General features: G+C 45.8%; 1 protein-coding gene across 1 annotated transcript in view; it reads left to right on the top strand.

The window, feature by feature from the left end:
* The first annotated feature begins 461 nt into the window (after nt 1–461).
* Nucleotides 462–19,078, top strand: part of SLC23A2 (solute carrier family 23 member 2) — a 33,442-nt gene continuing 14,825 nt past the window's right edge. The window contains exons 1-7 of the mRNA XM_032712547.1: nt 462–738; nt 2,029–2,127; nt 7,616–7,732; nt 9,065–9,222; nt 13,546–13,634; nt 14,911–14,981; nt 16,103–16,284. Coding sequence (XP_032568438.1) covers nt 607–738; nt 2,029–2,127; nt 7,616–7,732; nt 9,065–9,222; nt 13,546–13,634; nt 14,911–14,981; nt 16,103–16,284 — 848 coding nt within the window. The 5' untranslated portion in view covers nt 462–606. The remainder of the gene's footprint in view (nt 739–2,028; nt 2,128–7,615; nt 7,733–9,064; nt 9,223–13,545; nt 13,635–14,910; nt 14,982–16,102; nt 16,285–19,078) is intronic.

The raw sequence follows: 19,078 nt of genomic DNA on the forward strand, positions 1-19,078 counted from the left end.
CATCTGGTCTGAGCTTCCTGGATTCTTTTATTTAATAATGAGTTATTTTCAGAAAAAGGATTCAGTTACACAGAGGTAACTGCAAATGTACACTCCTTGAGGAAGCCCAAGTCCTGTCTGCAGTGGGTGTTCAGCTGTTTTAACTCTGCTCCTTACCTGGAGTACAAGTGTACTTTGTTCCCAAAAAATTCCATGGAAATGGCTGTGAAATGGGAAAAAACCAAAGGTTTCAATTTGCTACTAATGATTGAAGATCACAAGAGAAGAATGAGAAAATAATCACAGTATTCCTATCCTGAAAGAATTTAAAATACCTTCAGCTTTATATTTAAATGATAGTCTGTTAATTATTGGGGAGGATTGATGAGAGCTGGTGAGTCATGAGTGTGAAAGGGAGCCCAGGCTGTGGGGTGGTGTGAATGTACACAGATCTTAGGGAGTAAAAATATCCATCTTCAATTCCAGGAGCCATTGATGCCAACGACACCCTGATGTCCCAGCTGGATTACTGAGAACTCTGGTGATAACTGGAGGTGCTGCTGTTCACATAAGGAATTGTCCTCAGTCCTTGGCCTCTCATCCCAGCAGCATCCGTTTGGGTGCTGAATGCAAGTCCTGGACATTCTGGAAACGATGGGGATTGGCAAAAACACCACCTCGAAGTCGGTGGAGGCGGGAGGCTCCTCAGAGGGCAAATACGAGGATGAATCCAAACATCCCACCTTCTTCACCCTGCCTGTAAGTACCACATTCCAGCTCCACGGAGTCAGGCTCAGTGGGAATCAGGCCATAATGTTCTAATCATGTTGTACAAACCCCTCATTGCCACAAGCAGTTGGTAACAAACCTCTTTTGCCACTGGATGGTGTTTACATGGAAACACGGCCAATTTCCCAGTGTGGGTGTTCCCTGTGTGCTCCTGAGCTGGGCTGCTCCCAGGACAGGCAGCACCTCAGGCACTGCAGGACTAGAGCAGTTACCTGTCCTCCTGCAGCATGAGCACGAGCCCCTGGTATGGAATCATGGAATCATTAAGGTTGGAAAACACCTCCAGGATCATCAAGCCCAACCTTTGACCAAATCCCACCACTTATGTCCCAAAGTCTGCTTGATTTCTAAACACCTTGAGGGATGGGGATTGCACCCCTGCCCTGGGCAGCCTGTTCCAGTGTTTAAACACTCTTTCAGTGAAGAAATTTTCCATGATATCCAACCTGACCCTCCCCTGGCACAGCTGGAGGCCGTTCCCTCTCCTCCTGTCCCTTGTTCCTTGGGAGCAGAGCCTGACTCTTCCCCAGCTCCCCTCTCCTGTCAGGGGGTTGCAGAGCCAGAAGGTCCCCCCTGAGCCTCCTTTTCTCCAGGCTGAGCCCCCCCAGCTCCCTCAGCCCCTCCTGCTGCTCCAGCCCCTTCCTCAGCTCTGTTCCCTTCCCTGGACACCTCCAGCCCCTCAGTGTCTCTTGTTGAGGGCCCAGCCCTGGACACAGCCCTGGAGGTGCCTCGGCAGTGCCAGCACAGGGACGGGCACTGCCCTGGGGCTGTGACACCCCATGGCTGGGACAGCCCAGGGGCCACTGGCCTCCTGCCCCCCTGGGCACCCCTGGGGTCACGTTCAGCCCCATCAACCATGCGTCCTGAGTTGCTCAACTAAGAGTAAAAGACAACAGCAAGGAAACATTTGCTTCTCTTTTTCTACTTACTCAGATGGTCTGTTGGAGAACTCTTCCAACCAGTCTGCTGCTAGTTCCCCCCACCCCCAGCTGGCACTGCACAGGCTTTCAGGAGCTCTCTGTGATGTCTTTCAGGAGCTCTGTGTGATGTCTTCGAGGAGCTCCATGTGATGTCTTTTAAGCCTCTCTCTCTCCCCAGACCTGCTGTTACAGAAATGATGACTTGCCGTGCTTGTCATGTTTTCTGACAATGTCAGAGGCAGATGGCAAGTACCAAGGGAGAAAACTGAGAGACACAAGGGGTGATTGCAAAGAGTGTTTATTTTAAGACCTTGTGTTTGCTATTTGTTGTGTTTTTAAGGTTGTGATAAACGGTGGAGCAACGTCCAGCGGTGACCAGGATACAGAAGACACGGAGTTGATGGCCATCTATACCACAGAAAATGGCATAGCAGAGAAGGTATGTGGTGGTTCCCTTGTAGGTGAGGACTCGTTCTTGCTGTCTCAGTTCATTCTTTGCCCACCCCAGTCCCACGTGGCTGTGATTTCCTGTCTCAGCAGATGGTGCTGACTCCAGACTCACGTCAGGCTCGGGGTGGTTTGGCCCCATGACTGCTCTGGTCACACACTGTGGTTGCAGAACACGGGGCATGACTCAGGGGATGGCAGCAGGGAATGCACTTTGACCTGGCACCAGAATTCATAATATGCAAGTTTTTGATTTCTTCATTCCCACTGGCCTTTTGCGTGGTTTCCCTGGCAAGGTCACTGTGCTGTGCTCATCAGTTGATAACCTCCTCTGCATTTCTCTGGGGAGACTGGTGGTGCTGAGCACCTCTAAAAGTAGGATCTTTCCCACTCTCCCAATTTCTTCCAAGCTCCAGCCTCATAAGATTAATTTTTCTAGTCCTTTTTCCAACTAGAGGCTGCTCATTATTATTGAGTGGCAGCTTTATGAATAAACTCGAGGTCATAAAAACCCTTGAACGTTTTTCCTGGGGAAAACTATGACTGTGTTTCACCTATTCAGGGAGACCATTTGAAGCCTCAAAGGACACCAGTTTGGTTGTGATTTTTCCAGCTTTTTACTCCATTCCATCATCCCCTAAGCCTGTTCAATAATAATCCTGCCAGCTGAGATGCTTTGAATCTGAGCTTTTATTTAAAATAAGGACGAGGATTATGGTAAATCTGAACAGCACTTTCTGAAATGTATACTCCAGCTTCAAGTGTCCCAAGTGAAACAAGACCAAAGCTCTCCTAATTCCAAGAAAGAGCATCTTGGTGCTCATCTGTGTGAGGCTGTAACTTGTGATGGGACAAGGATGATACCAAGGGGTACAGTGGGGGTTTTCCAACTCAGACAGCAAAATTGTCCTCTGAATTTCAAATTTAAAATACTCCTAAATAGATGATTCTCCAGAGGTCTTTTAGTGGTGCATTTCAGAAGAATGTTACGAACACCCGCATGTCTCGAACACAACTCTGTGACCATCGTGGTCGTGCTGATCTTCAGTGGACAGATTTTGGCAACTGTTGACCTGCATGTCTGTGATGGCTGATATTTGGAGCGTGCTTGGACTGGAGTGGAGAGAGACAATCTGATAAAGCCCTGAGCAAAAGGTGTTTGGGTGAAATTGTGCAACCAAGATAAGCGATCTCCAGACACCAAACTGTGTCTTCATGGCCTGGTTTTACCAAATGCGTGTTTTTTCTGCTGTCCAGTTGATCCATGTGATCAGAACTATAAATGATGGGGACTAATTCACCTCAGAGAGACCCATGAGCTTTTGAGCAACCAAATCTACTTGACTTAAAGCTTTGTTGTGGTCACAGGGAATGAACAGGGTGGGGAGGCCCTGGCACAGGTTGCCCAGAGAAGCTGTGGCTGCCTCGTCCCTGGAAGTGTCCAAGGCCAGGTTGGAGCAACCTGGGCTAGTGGAAGGTGTCCCTGCCCATGGCAGGGGGTGGGATGAGATGGGCTTTAAGGTCCCTTCCAACCCAAACCATTCCATGATTCTGTGATTCTATGTTTGTTCTTGGCTTTCCTTTCTCTTGAGAGATCATTCCTAACGAAAGACCTTTATAAAGGCCTTTTATATATTTATATATTATAAAAATATATTTTTATAATTTTTATATATTTTATAATTTAGCAAAGAGGCCTGAAATGTCCTTAATCACTGGAGGGTGCCCAGTGCTCACATTGGCTCCCAGTATTTGTTAGCTGAGACAGTAAACTGTGAGCCCAAATGAGAAATAAGTGTTGCTGCATCCCTGTAAAATAAACAGTGTGATGTTGCTTAATAGAATCCTGGAATGTTTTGGGTTGGAAGGGACCTTAAAGCTCATCCAGTTCGACCCCCTGCCACGGGCAGGGACACCTTCCCCTAGACCAGGTTGCTCTGTTGTGGGTTCTTTATTGAAGGTGTTTCTCCAAAGGCTTTGCTCCCCACACTTCATCAGTTTTCTCATCAGAGCCTTTGTCTTGCACTGCTGGGGTTTGTTTCTTTGCATTTTGTACTTGATTGTTGTGGGGTTTCTTCTTTCCCTCCAGCATTCTTTCTACAACTTTGTCTGTCTCATCCCCCCTGTTTATACTTACCAGAAAAATGAAAAAAAAGAAAAGCACAGCATGTTCCACCTTTGGCCAGTTAAAAATAATTAAAGGAGGAATTAGCCTGTGATCAGTATCTTGTCCAGGGAGGTGCAGCTCATTCCCAGCAGTTCCCTTGGCACACTTGGCAAACACCAGCTCTGAGTCAGGGATAGACCAGCAGGCACATGCTGGAGAAGCCAAAGGGCCAGTGACTGCCCAGTGAGTTACTGGGATGGCCAGGCCTCACCTGAGTTCTGCAGTTCCTCATTGTTCAGGCTTGGTCTGCTCAGGGTTTGACCAAGGTGAGAGTTCCCTGTCCAAAGGGATCTAAGTCTGGCTTTGGAAGGAATGAGGAGTATCCTGGTTGTTTTCTTTATACAACCCCTTTACTGTGTAGACATTGCCATGACATTTATGCCTTGGAAATTGGAAGTTCTTTTGTTAGAAGACCTGTAACCTTCACTTTCTAAAGGAGAGCCTGAGTTGGTTGGCACTTGTTGATCTGTACCCAGAGAGACCTTCCTCCGTGCCACGGAGCAGCTCCCTTGTGCCTGCTCCTGGTTTTTGTTCTTTGCAAGACTAATTTAGGAATAATGTAATCCCAAGTGGAAAGCTCTGAAAGGACTAATACCCTTGCTGTGTGTGCTGTGGCCTTCCTGGTAGAAACAGGCCATTGCTTCTGCTTTCTGCTGCCCAAAGAAGAGGGAGGATAGAATAAGACTGACTAAACTAGGACTGACTAGAATAGGATAGACTAGAATAGGATAGACTAGAAGGGCAAGTGGAAAAGTTAAGGAATGCACTTGATGCGACCTCATCAGTCCAGTGAAGAAAAATAAGTGTTTGGCACCAAGTGGAACTCTGGGACAGCTTCTGGATACTGGTCTGGCCAAGCTGGAAAAGAGCCCAGAAGAAGGGTTTTCCAAAGTCCAGAGTCACCAACCTGCACAGATCTCTGACTGGGTTTTAGACAACCTGGTATCCTGCATGAGAACAGCATGAACTTTGGCAGTCCCATTTCTGTCCATCCTTGGTAGGGTTGTGGAGGTTTCTCAGTGCAGGGTGGTGGGTGTTTCATCCATTCCCTGTCCACAGCTGGTTCTCCTCAATCCCTGCTGCTCTTTGGGTGGCTCCAGCCAGCCAGCACTGACATGAGTCCCGAAGCAAACAGTTATTTCTGCTGGTGCTTCCCTGTTCATCCCTCACGGGCAGATGGTGTAACATCCTCACTGTGCCCCTCAGAAAGTGTGTGGTGCCCTCTGGGTCACAATGCTGGATAAACACAGCAGGGCTGGTGAGCAAAGTCCTGCAGTGGAGCCTGTGGCCGTGGAAAAGGGGAGGGACGAGGCAATGGGACACACCGGGAGTTTCTTGGTGTGTAACTCAGCTTTTGGGCTCCTCAGGACAAGAAGGACACTGAGGGCCTGGAGTGTGTCCAGGGAAGGGACTGGACTGGGGAAGAGTCTGGAGCAGCTGAGGGAGCTGGGGGGGCTCAGCCTGGAGAAAAGGAGGCTCAGGGGGGACCTTCTGGCTCTGCAACCCCCTGACAGGAGGGGGGAGCTGGGGGGGGTCAGGCTCTGCTCCCAGGGAACAAGGGACAGGAGGAGAGGGAACGGCCTCCAGCTGTGCCAGGGGAGGGTCAGATTTGACAACAGGAGGAGTTTCTTCAAGGAAGGTGTTGTTAAAGGTTGGAATGGGCTGCCCAGGGAAGTAGTGGAGTTGCCATCCCTGGAAGTGTTCCAAAAACATGCCAATGTGGCAACTGGGGACATGGTGGAACGTGGTGCTGGTGATGGGTTGACAGTTAGACTTGATGATCTTACAAGTTTTACCAACCTTAACGATTCTATAGTTCAAATTCCTGATTTTTTCAGGATTTTTTTCAGGATTTTTTTCAGGGTTTTTTAGAGAATTGTGTCAGGAGAGAAAAAATTCATGTTTCAGTTGATGAAAGAGTGTCAGTGGTGCTGCAAATTGACCCGATGGGTTGGGCAGGGAACAGTTTCCCTAATTCCTCAGTTTAGGACCTATATCCTGGTGAGAGGATTGCCTGGTGCTTAATGTGGTTTAAAAGACTTTTCTGAGATTAGTGTTCCTATATTTTACTTTTCCACTGCAATACCCCCAACCTCTCCATAATCCTGTGGTCAGGAGAATTATCCCAGTGGCACTTGTTTTCCCAACAGAAAACTGAGGTGAGAGGGAAGGACCAGGAGGCAGTTTGGCTTCCCTGGCCTTGTAGGTGATATGCAGTGGAGGTTCCCTAAGTGTGACCTGTGTTGGGATTTCTGGAGAAGTGAAGAGCATCTGAGGCAGTCACAGGTCTGGCAGAACTCCCAGTCTTGGTGTGAGGCAACTTCACGTGGGCTTGTTGTGTCCTGGTGTGGATTAGGGCAGAACAGTTCTTACATAAGGGGATTTTTGGTTTCTTGATAATGATAAAACCTGATACTTCCTCCTGCTTTTACTGTTGTGCTGGGGCTTTGGAGCAGTGTGGTTTTGCTCTCAGGAATTCCCAAACTGGAGAGTTGGAAGGAAATGATTCTCCATAGTTTTGAAGGAGAAATGATGGAGCTGGATTTTGTTTCAGTGGAAAACCCACAGGGATGTGGATGTGTGAATATATGTGGTCAGTTGTCTGTTGGCCCTCTGGGCATGTGGTGGGGCAGAGTGGTCTCACTGAAATTCCTGCAGGGATTTAAATTCCTAGGGGAAGTCTAACACGAATTGGCTGGGGATGTGTTTGGTTATAATAATTAGCATTTTTCTTGACTGCTTGAATGTGGGGTGGAAGCAAAAATAATAAATCCTTTGGCTAAAAAAGGTTAACCAAGATGGAATTGGGTAAGAATTACCATAATGAGGAATTTTTTTGTCCGTCATTTTGGTCTGTTAGGCAAGGACAGAGCCCTTCTGCTTTGGGAGCAGCCACTGGTGGCTCTTCTACTTAGATCCAGTTCTTCCCTAATGCCTTTTTTTGTTTGGTTTTGTGGTTTTGGTTTGTTGGTTTTGGTTTTTTTTAACGCACTTGTCATGATTATGCCATTTTTGGTCACCTTTTGGCTGCCAGATCAGTTCTGTGATAAATCAGCAATTATAAATAAGTCACTTGTGTAAATAAGCAGGGGATGGCTGACAGCAGGGGACACGTTCAGGGCAAGTTCAGGAGCTGGAGCTGAGCTCGTCAGAGGTAAAAGGCTTTAAAAATGTCACGTATCAGCATTGTTTGGGAGTGCTGGACCAGCCTTGGAGTATGGGGAGCTACCTGACAGTTCAGACTCACTTTGCAGAGCAATAACCTGCTGTGTCCTTTGTGTGCTCCCCCCGTTTGCCCCCTGCCACCCCTCAGAGCTCCCTGGCAGAGACCCTGGACAGCAGCGGCAGCTTGGACGCCCAGAGGACTGACATGATTTACACCATTGAGGATGTTCCTCCCTGGTACCTCTGCATATTTTTGGGGTTACAGGTATGTTCCAAACCAGGGGTTAATTCTCCCTCTGTGCCTTCTAAAGCTTGTTCAGTATTTTCTGCCCAGTTCGTTGGATTTTTGTGTGTGATAATTTTATTCTTCGCCCTCTCAGGTGTTTGAAGAAGGTGTTAAGAGGCTTCTTCTGAAGCTGATCACACACTAAGATCACTGTGTTGATAATGATCTGTTTTCTGCTCCTGCATTTGTGAGATTCACTTCAATATTTAGTCTTATAAGCTGCTGTTAGTAAGTAAGTGAGGAAATGCTCAGTGATGACCTTTAGAAGTGACATTTGGCACTTCTGGAATTAAAGATGGAGAGGGATAATGGTTTAGTCCTGAAATCTTGAATATTAAAGCTGCTAGTCTAGTTACTTCAATTCTGAGTAGTTTTTTCAGCAAATACTCAGTAGAGACCTTGAGAAGTGACATTTTGCACTTCTGGAATTAAAGATAGAGAGAGATGATGGTTTAGTCCTGAAATTTTGAATATTAAAGCTGCTAGTAGTGATTTCAAGTCTTAAGGGCATCATTGTGGGCCTGTCTTGCCGGGAAGCAGAGCAGGAAACTTCTGTGTTCCTTGGAGAATCCTTGGAGTAAGAGCATGTGCTTCCTGCAGTGAGTAAGGCTGTAGTAGAGAGCTGGACCCTACTGCCAGCTCAGCCCCTCACTTGTGGGAAGCAGAACAGCTCCAGTTTCATCTCCTTCTTTTCTCCACTGGTAATAATGTCTGTCCCACAGGAATGCTGGGAATTTGGTAATATCTGTAAAACACATTGAGGTCTCCAAACAAATACATTCCAAAGCATCCTTTTTATTTCTCCTTTCCTCAAGGACAGGCAGTCCTGGGGGAATTCTCTTTTTACTTGCTTTGCTCAATACAGTGAATTTGTTTGTTTGTTTTGCTTCATGTGGTTGGATTGAGAAGGAACCAATGAGTGCCTGGTTTCTGGTCCCTGGGAGCTCCTTTGCATCCTGCTTTGTGTGTGCTCCGGGTTCATTTGTGAGCAGAGGGTTTTTCACATGGGTGCAAGTGAATGCAGCTATTCCTGTGCTTTTCTCTGTTTCCAGCTCAGTTACCTGGATACCTCCTGCTCAAGAGCAGCAACCCTGCAGCTATTTAAATAACCTGGTTTATGCTACAAAACCAGGGATCATTAGCAACTGGCGAGTGGTAGCTGGGGGAGAACATTTGAAGAAATAAAGCTTAGGAGCAGGGAGAGATCTTGGGTGGAAATTCAAAATATCCAAAGCAAGAGAAAAACTGGTGATAAATGAATTTGTTTTTGAGCAGTGGGTGCAGAATTAACCGAGCTTTTGCCTCTGGCAGCACTACCTGACGTGCTTCAGCGGGACGATCGCCGTGCCCTTCCTGCTGGCCGATGCCATGTGTGTGGGCTTTGACCAGTGGGCCACCAGCCAGCTGATTGGGACCATTTTCTTCTGTGTGGGCATCACCACGTTGTTACAAACAACCTTTGGCTGCAGGTGAGGTTTGGGGCTTGCTGGGGTGGTGGTAAGGCCAGGCACGCGTCGGGGTTTCCAAGATCCAAGAGGGAGGGGATGTATTTTCAAAGGATAAACATGAGACACAAGATAGGTCAGATACAGGGCAAGCTTTAGAAAGCTGCTCCCAAAAAAAGGTGGATCTGAAATAACAAAGGGCATTCCAAGGGTAAGAAAATACAGCAGGGAAGCAGGAGAAGGAGGAGGGAAACTCATGAGAACAGAAGAGGCAGAAGTGTTTCTGGGGAAAAGGAAAAATTCATACACCATGGTAAAGAGCAACTAATTTGGGTATTATTATATAGTTGTTATTTGTTTCTTGAATGATATTTTATTCTTTCCAATATTAAGGTGGTTGTGATCAGTCCTGCACCAAATTACGTCCTTGATCCTGTAAAGGGCTTGGCAAATTAAAAAGGTGGGGAAAGATGGTGAGGGTAACTTGTAATTCTCTGAACTGAGGCTCTGTTACCTTCCAGTGCATCAGATAATTTGTTTTTATTTGTTAGTTGCTCTGAGTTGCAGGTCATGATCATACCTGGAGTTAGGAGTACCCACACACAAAGGTGTAGCTTCCCAGGGATGCCTTTACCTCTCCTTAGGAGGAAACAAGAGCCCACTTGGCAAATGCTTGGATAAATCTGGTGTTGGCAAGGACAGGATGGTGTAAGTTTTATTAACATGAAGATAAATCTTCTTTAAAAACCTGTGTTCCACAGTGATCACTGCAGAAATGTTCGATGTGTTTATTTAAACTTTGGGAATAACTAAAACCTGTGGAGTTACTTCTGCATGTTATTCAGGAGGATAAACCAAGAGTGATAAGGAAAACCAGAACCAAAGTGCATATTTAAGAGGATTCCCTCAGATGCTTCCCTGAATGATTCACAGGCCATTCAGTTCCATTTCAGAACAATTTTCTATTTTCCAACAGCAAGTGGCCAAACACCTCCCACATTTTCCCAGATTTATCTGAGAACCAGGATTTTTGGGTGTCAGAGGTGTCTCAGGGGGTGCAGAAGCCAAGCCTGTGGTAGATCAGATTTTCATCTAAAAATTTGCCAAATATTTCGGGTTTTCCAGTGTAGTCTTTGATTGCTATTTTAGTTAACTTTGATTTGCTGTCTGTTCTTTTTCCTTAAAAAAACCCCAACCTTCCCTATATTTTTTTTTATATCTTACTCAACTCAGGAGATCACTCCTCTCTTGAGTAAAAAGTTCATTCTGATGACAAAACAACTTAGTGAAAATTGTTGAAATTGGAGAAAATTTTCTTTCCCCAATATATTTTCTTTAAGTCAAGACTCCCCAGAGTTAAGAGTGGTATTTTCAGCCCAATTGGCTCTTTGTGCTGTAACCACAAACCCTCCAGCAGCTCTCCTGGAGGAGCAGAGTTGTTCCCCTTGCTGATTTGAATTTCCCTTCCCATGGGAGTGATGGATTTTCCTCCCATCTTCAATTTGTCCTTTTTTTTTTTTAGGGAATGGAGGGATTGTGGACCCAGGCAGGAATTGGATTATAAGGTTTAATTGTTCAGCTTTGAGTGTCTCCTCCTTGGATTTCTTGAAGTTTAAAACCTTCCAGTTATGTTGGAAGTGCAAAGTTGTGGATGGGGATGAGCTCAGAAGGGGGCTTTGTTTTCCTCTACCCCACTAGCTTTCTTCCTCTGCCTCAGATTTTTCAGAAAAGCTTAATTTTCATGTTTCCTGAGACTTTATCTCCTCACATTTGTCATATTTCATGTTTTTTCCCCCTAATTAATTTTGGCTCTTTATTACTTACCATGACTTTATTTTATTTTTAATTTCTTTTTCTCTATTTTATTTTTAAAAAATTATTACTTTTATTTTTAATTCCTTTATTACTTAATGAGTTATTTTGGGCTCTTTCAGAAATAAAAGGACTAAACTGATGGTCCCATCATATTGAAATTCTCTGTTCCTTGTGTATAATCCCACCCCTGCCCTCCATCTGTTGGGATTTTCCCCTTTTCAGTGGCTCCCACTTGCACTGGAGTTACATTTTTTTATATACTTGAAGGCAATTGTGTTTGGGCCTTAAAATAACTTGTATTTAAGGAGAAAATCTCCACACTTGGCTGTTTTATAACTATTTACCACGTGATTGGGGGTTTATGTAAGGCTGGGAATGGGATATAGCAGCAAAGGCCTTTAAATGAGATTTTAAAGTATTCATTGGCAAGTCTGTCAACTGCAAAGTATTTCAGCAAATAAAGGTTTCAAAAGGTCAAATTCCATGGTTTAAAGGTCCTTACAGAAGGATTTAGCTCAGTTATGAGGCAGAGTTGCGGGCACTTTGGTACCCAGACTGGTTTTAGGAATTCCAGCTATTCCCCAGGTTGTGGGGTGAGCCAGGAGCCTTGGCAGGGATCGAGGGTAATTAGTGACTGAGACAATCAAACCCAGCTTTAATCTGCCTCAGATTTCAGGGTTGTTGCTGTGCCCATCACTGTCTGAGCTTTCCTGCATCCGTGGGACATGTTGGGATAATGAGACGTTTCCAGATGACTTTAACTGCATAAACCCCTCCGTCCTCACAGGACTGCTGCCAAAACTGAGCAACTTGATCATTTAGTCATGAAATTAAAATGATGTCCCAGTCAAGCTTTAGGACTTTAAGCTTTTGGGGCTTCAGCTGACTAGCAGTGGGTACCTGGCTTAACATCCATAAGTCACATTCCAGACTGGAGCTGTCTCTTCAGAAAGAGACGGATCTTGGTTGGCTGATTTTGAGGAATAAGAGTAAAAAATTAAAAAATAAAACGAAATACCTTTTTTTTTCTTTTTTCCCTCCTGCTTAGGGAAAAACCCCACTATTTTGAGTCTGCTGGTCCTTTTGGATCTGTGTCATGTAAAGGTTAAACAGGACGTGCCGAGATCTGATTATTCAGGATATTTAATGTGATACAGAACAATCTGGACCCAGGTCTCAGTACAGCTGAGTTCATCACTGGAGAATGTGTTTGCAAAGTGTATTTACAAGATCTCTGGAGGTACAGAGGGCTGTGTAGGTGGGATGGAGCAGTAACAGCTTGTCTCAGGTGTTGCAGATCTTGCCATGGGCACCAGCAGCTCAGTTTGCTTAATGAACCTGCAAAATAAGGTGAATCATTCACTGAGCTGCCAACCATGTCTTTCTTCCCAGAGATAAAACTGGGATTTGTGCTTGGAGAGACTCCCAGGGGGAATTGCATCCAGTCAGCCATGCTTGGATGGCTCATGAGTTGTATGAAGTTGAAGTTTCTGATGCAGTTTTCGGTGGGTTTTTAGGGTGCCCAAGGCCCAAAGTGCTTCCCAGTGGTGCTCCAACTCCTGCCTGTAAACCTAACAACTATTAGTAACATGCTTCTGGTTTGATCTTTTTTGTGTTCAGTGTGTACAGGACTTTTTCCACTTATTTTTCTTCCTTTGAGCCTTTTCTGGTCTTTGTGTGATTCTGCTGCAGTTCTGTCTCCTCTCCTGGTGTTTGCCCTCCCTCGAGGAGCTTCACTGTGGCTGTAAGAGTCATAACATGGAGCAGCCCAGGGGCAATAACCATGTGTTCCACTTTGAGATCTGCTATTAAAGGGAATCTTATTGCAATTACTGTCAGTATTTATAGAATAGTTCAAAGTGAACCTTGTCTGTAGTTAAGTAACATCTGCATATTTATGTTACACGACCTGCAGTGAGGTCAGTAAACACGTAGTTGATGCTGGTAGATGCTCTTTCGATCTTAGATCTTTTGGGAAGTATAAACACCAATGCTAAGAATGTCATCTTGAAATTCTTGCAGTGTTTGTGTTTATTGGTGGTAAGCACCTGGAACATCTAATCTGCTTTTATCAACCTCGCAGTTATTTACACACTTCCAAATGAATGTTTGAGTGACTGTGCTTGGAGTCATGCAGAGGGGAGGCACTGAGCCTGCAGGCTGGCCCTGCAGAGGGCTTGTGAACTGTGGTGGGCTGGGAAAAGCTGCCTGTTCAGCAGTCTGTGTGGTGGTTACCCCAGACAGTGCATCTGGATCCCTGAGCTCTGAGTCAAAACCTGACATCAGCCCCTGGTGCCTGGAATGACCCGGTGCAGATTGGTTAAGGAGTTCAGGTGGGTGGTGTTGGCTCTTTGGCTTGGGGAGTCTGTGAGTATTTCACTGGCTGGGTTTGTTTGAGGAGGAATTCTCCCATTTCACACCTTCCTGACTCGCTGAGGGTTTGAGTCTCAGTGACCACCCGCCTGCAGCTGCCCTCCTGCCACGGTGCTGGGGCACCACTGAATGTCACCATCTCTCCTTTCCCTCCAACAGGTTACCCCTGTTCCAAGCCAGTGCTTTTGCATTCTTAGCACCTGCCAGAGCAATACTCTCTCTGGAGAAGTGGAAATGTAATAACACAGGTAATTGTCGTTTGTGCTTGTTCAGGGTGAAGTGACCAATGGCCCAGATCACTTAAAGTGCAACAGCCAAACCTTCTGAGGGGGAAACTGGAAGTGCTGAGGAGGGAATAGGAGAAGTCTCTCCTTTTACGATGTTAAACTTCGTGCCTTAGAAGAAGATTCCTGAAAATGCCCTTGTGGAGTTCTATTTCTGGGGGCTTTTTAATATTAAAAAAATGTTGTCAAAAGCAATCCAGCAGTAGCACAGAGTAATTCTTCTGTTACATTTACATTCCGTAAATGTTCCTTCCCGATATTTGGAAATAGCAAGTTCAGTCGAATCCTTTGAAGTTGAGTAGGAGGAAGTTTGATGTTCAGCATCACCTCAAGACCAGGATTTTTCCCTGTTTAAGTCATACCTGACAGGTTTTGACAAGATTTGGATGTTCATTTGAGCTCTTCCTTTGCTAATGTCATCATCCTGAAAGGTTTTAACTTCAGAGGGGAAATACGCAGTAAAGCTCATTGGGATGTGGTGTTTGGCTTTTAAATTAGGTTAGAAACTGAAGTGGAAACTCCTCTGGCAGTTTTCTTTTTAATGGGGTGTGGTTATTCAGTAACAAGGCTGTGGGCAGTGGGAGGCAGCCCCATAGAGAATCAGGCTGCTTGTTTCTACCTAAAGTTCTTCCCAGGGCTCCTTTGGATTCTCTAATAATTTAATTTATATTATCTATATGTTTAAGCATCTCTGTTGGTTCACATTCAAAATGTGCCAGTAACTGAATACACATCTTGTCGAAAGAAAATCCTGTCTGATAACCTTGGATGGCAAAGGCTTTTTCCCACTACTCCAGCCTTTCCAAAAGAGCTTTGCTGCATCTTCCTCTTGGACCTTTTCACCTTCAAAAGATACCAGTTGGGGTTGTTGCCATGGGTCAGTTCATTCAGTGGGTGACCTAAATTGATGGAGTTGGAGCCTGTGATTCCAGTGTGCACTCGAGTAATTCTCCATTCATCTGTTTATTGGAGTGGGAAGGGAATCCCCAATTGACCTTCCTTCCTGAAAGTTAGGATTTGTTCCCACTTTGGTGCAGTGGGTGGAATGAAGGGTTGGTTCTTGGGGAGTGTGAGGCTGTTGCTACTTCATTCGTAGCACTGCAGAGCTTGTTCTCTGTGTAAATCCAGGCTCCTTCGTCAGACCCAGCATGAGGAGGGGTTTATTTTGTAGGAAATGATGGCAGAGTGGCTGAGGAATAAATAAATAAATGCCTGTGTTTTCTTGTCTCCTCTCTGTAAGATATAACAGTTACAAACAGGACAGGAGAGCTGCCGCACACTGAGCACATCTGGTACCCCCGGATCCGAGAGGTAATGTGGGAGTTGCCTTTAGCTGTCCCTCTGTCCAGTTCCAGTTAAGTTTCTCACCCAAACATCTGTGTGTCCTTGTCTTTAAGTTGGTAATTTCTTCTTTCACTGCGATTTCCATTTGAATATATCCCTTTACTCATCTCATGGAAGTCTTTCATCTTTCCAACCTGTTCGTACTGGACAGCAAATACCAGGAGTTAGTTACCACATTCCAAAAGACCTGCAGTGAAATGCTCAAGTGAGATGAAAACTCTTCTTGTACCTCTGCTTTGTGCTCATTGGCAGCAGTTCAGCTGCTGCCAGACCTGCTGCCTGCTGGCCCTGTGCAGTGGGCTGGCCCCTGGAAGATGAACCCACAGTTTAGCAAAGCTGGGTCATCCCCCAAGAGTTTTTAAGTTGGAGACTCTCCTGATAAGTTGATTCTCCCAAGAGACTTGCAGAGCTCCCCCAAAGTCCTTCTCCACTCTCAGCCCTGCAGGGCCCAGGACGAGGGTTGTACCACGCTGGAGTGGTAGATAGCCAGGTCCAAACGAGGGCGTGTGTCATGGAATTTATCTCCCATCCCGTTGCTTTGGGCTGCCAACTTTTTCTTAATTAAAAACAACCCCTCTCTCTTCCCCATGTTCAAACCATAGCTACATCCTGCCAAGAGCCCTGCAGCCAAGAGGGCTGACAGTCTCCTGAGACCACAACGCTGCTCTAATCCAGCTTCTAAGGAGCGCTTGTGACCAATGCAGACACACTCTGCCCCTAGGAGCTTTAGGAGCATCACCTCGTGGCGCACCAACCCTTGCCGTTCGATCTGAGAGCTTAAAGGTTAGCCTGGACCCCAGGTCTCCTGTCTGACAGTGTGATGTGCTTTCCACACAGCTTCCAGACTGGCCCACTGGTCTGTTGTGTAATAGTTTTGTGGAGAAAAAAAAACAAACCATAAGTGTTATGCTTAAGCAATAAGTCACTTAAACATAATGAGCTGTTTTATGACGAAAAATATACTGAGTTCTTCTGTGTCACTGAATTCTTTTTAAGTGCAGTTTGTAATCCAGAGCAGAAAAAGAAACGCTTTGGCTTTGCCTGTCAGAGGGGACTGAGGTGGCTCTTTGCCCTTGTTGTGTGTTCAGATCCAAGGTGCCATCATCATGTCCTCCCTGATCGAGGTGGTGATCGGACTGCTCGGCCTGCCCGGGGCCCTCCTGCGCTACATCGGCCCCTTGACCATCACCCCCACCGTGGCCCTCATCGGCCTCTCCGGCTTCCAGGCTGCTGGGGAGAGAGCTGGCAAGCACTGGGGCATTGCCATGCTGTAAGTACTGCTGGGGGGTGCTCCTGGCTCAGGCCAGAGGGGCCCCGTTGGTGAGTTGTCATGTAGGAGTGTTGGGTGTCAGGGAAAAGCTGGGGCCGGCTCGGCTGCCAGAGGTGGCATTGCAGTGCTGCCAGCAGGGAGGGACACCAAAGGTGGCATTGCAGTGCTACCAGCAGGGAGGGACACCAAAGGTGGCATTGCAGTGCTGCCAGCAGGGAGGGACACCAAAGGTGGCATTGCAGTGCTGCCAGCAGGGAGGGACACCAAAGGTGGCATTGCAGTGCTGCCAGCAGGGAGGGACACCAAAGGTGGCATTGCAGGACTCCCCAGCAGGGAGGAACAACCTGTGCAGGAATAGGAATGTGAGTGGGTCTGGGTAAGGTCAGCTGGCACTTTGGCAATGACAGCAGCAGCTCAGTTGCCCAGAGAAGCTGTGGCTGCCCCCTCCCTGGAAGTGTCCAAGGCCAGGTTGGAGATGACTTGGAGCAACTCGGAATAGTGGAAGGTGTCCCTGCCCATGATGTGAGGTGGAACTGGGTGGGGTTTGAGGTCCCTTCCCACCCAAACCATTCTGGGGTTCTGTGTTTCTGTGACCTTGAGGAGGCAGGAAAGGACAATAACTGAAGGGTGTGGAGAGCAGGATTTTGTAAAGCAAGAGTTGGTCTGGGAGCCACTGGCTGGATTGGCTTCAGTGCTATAAGAAGAGATGATTTAGCAAAACACCAGAGAGATGAGTGACCCATTTGCATTTCTGGTTTTGTGTTTGTGTCAGCAGGCAAATCCCATTGGTGGTACTGGTCCCTTTGTCACTGGGACTGCTTTGCTTACCTGTGTCCAAGAGAAATCTGTGTGATGACAGGGAGCAGCAAATATTTCCATAAATGCCATCAGTGGATGAGCCAGAAGTAGAGAGATTTCTATTTAGTGGACAGAAAGGCTTTTTGAGGGAATTTCAGGGCCTGGTGTGTGTGCCAGGGAAATTAAAGAACTGGGATCAGTGGTATAAAAAGGAATAGCTGGGAAAAACGAGATGAAGACAAAAGCTTCCCATGAGCTGGATAACCAGCCAAATGAGGCTGGAAAGCAAATTTTAGGGAGAAGGGAACTGGCTGAAGCAGTTGCTGCAGTCAGTGTTCAGCACCCAACTGTGCTGGCTCTGGGAGGAAGGAATGCCTTGATGAGATCAGATTCTGATCTGACTAATCTGTTTGCACAGTTCTTTGAACATGCAAAGTATTCTGTAAGTGCAGCTTATGATTAAAAGGGCTCTTTAATTCTCTTTTATCTTGGATGGGAGCATCATGAATATTTTTGTAATTCTATTATGTTAAGCAGCTGATCCAAAGGAACGTTTTATTTGCCTGTAAAACAAATTCCCTGCAAGTTGGGACTCCCATGAAATGAATGATCTTGGAGTTGGACATGGAAACGTGTAATTCAACTTGACATTTTGCAGATGGAAAAAACCAAATCAATTTAGGAGCAGCATTTAAATGTTACCCAGTCAATAAGTATTTCTGGCTTCTGGCAGAGCGAAAATGTGGGTTGTTGGAAATAACTCCCGTGGCCTCTCAAAAGTGACTGTGAGCTCTACAAGATGTGGCTCTTGAAATTGTAATGAGATAAAAGTCCTTCCTTCAGCATCACCTGTGGGAGAGCTGGGACCTTCTACAGGTGCTACTGGATAATATTCCCAGTTTCCCAAACAGTTTTCTGACCTCTCTTGTTCTGCAGGAGCCAAGCTGGAATAATTTAATCCATAAAACACATCTCATCATGATCTGTAAAAAGGGAAATTATTCCTGAATTGGGCTTTTTATCTGGTGAATAAAACTTCTGGGATTTAAGAGATTTGGGGATATTTTACAGACTGGCAGGAAGCCCCTCTGCCATGGAGCCAATGTAATGTTAATTGCAATAATATAATAGTAGTATGTTTTTTACAACTCTGTGCTAAATAAATCAAAATACAAAGCTACCTGTCCTCAGAGGGGGGAGCCCATCTTTCCATAATGGACTTTGGGAGAGATGCCAAAGTGTTTCCTGCAAGGAAAAGGTGCCTTTCATTCAACAGTGGGGGCTGTAAATGCCCCTCCTTGTGCTCTGTGTTCTGGAGACTGAGGGAGAATAAAGCTGGTTTGTGTGTGACACTGGAGCTGAGCTGGGACAGAGAAGGGAGAGAGGCTGAAAATCCACTTTTTTTTAAAGTCAGCTGATAAAAACATAATCTCAGATTTCAGGGAAGCTTTGCTTCTTCAGACAGCTCAGTCTTTGTGAGGCCTTTTCAGAGCAGAGCTGGGGTTGGCTCCTTCAGAAATGAGCAACGTGCCCTGGCTTCTTATTTTGCATTGCAGTGGGGGCTTATTTTAGCTGTAAAAATGGATTTTTAACATGTAGAGGAGCTTGGCAGTTTCAGTGAGGGGGGAAATGCATAATAATTTAGCATCTAAAAGTGGTGAATGCAATTGCATGAAATCTTGGGTTTTTGGGCTCTATTTTGCTTCATTTGCAGCTGTTTAGATGCAAATACAAAAAAAAAAAAAGGATTCTCAAGAATAGAAGAAATAATTTCCCTCACAGAAAATTTTCAAGTGCTTTTGAGTTTTATGCAAATTTTGAGATGTAAAGATTATTGTACACAGGCCTTCAGTTTTCCTTGTTTTCAGCAAGTTTTGGTCCTCGTACTCAGCAGACCTGGAGCACAGGTAGAGTTTGGGAGGAAAAGAAGCAGGAGCACAGAACAGGAATGGCTGGAAATCTCCCTTCAGCCCAAATCCATTCCTAGTTCATTTAC

The sequence above is a fragment of the Chiroxiphia lanceolata genome, chromosome 28, assembly GCF_009829145.1.
Source record: "Chiroxiphia lanceolata isolate bChiLan1 chromosome 28, bChiLan1.pri, whole genome shotgun sequence".
Classification (NCBI taxonomy): domain Eukaryota; kingdom Metazoa; phylum Chordata; class Aves; order Passeriformes; family Pipridae; genus Chiroxiphia; species Chiroxiphia lanceolata.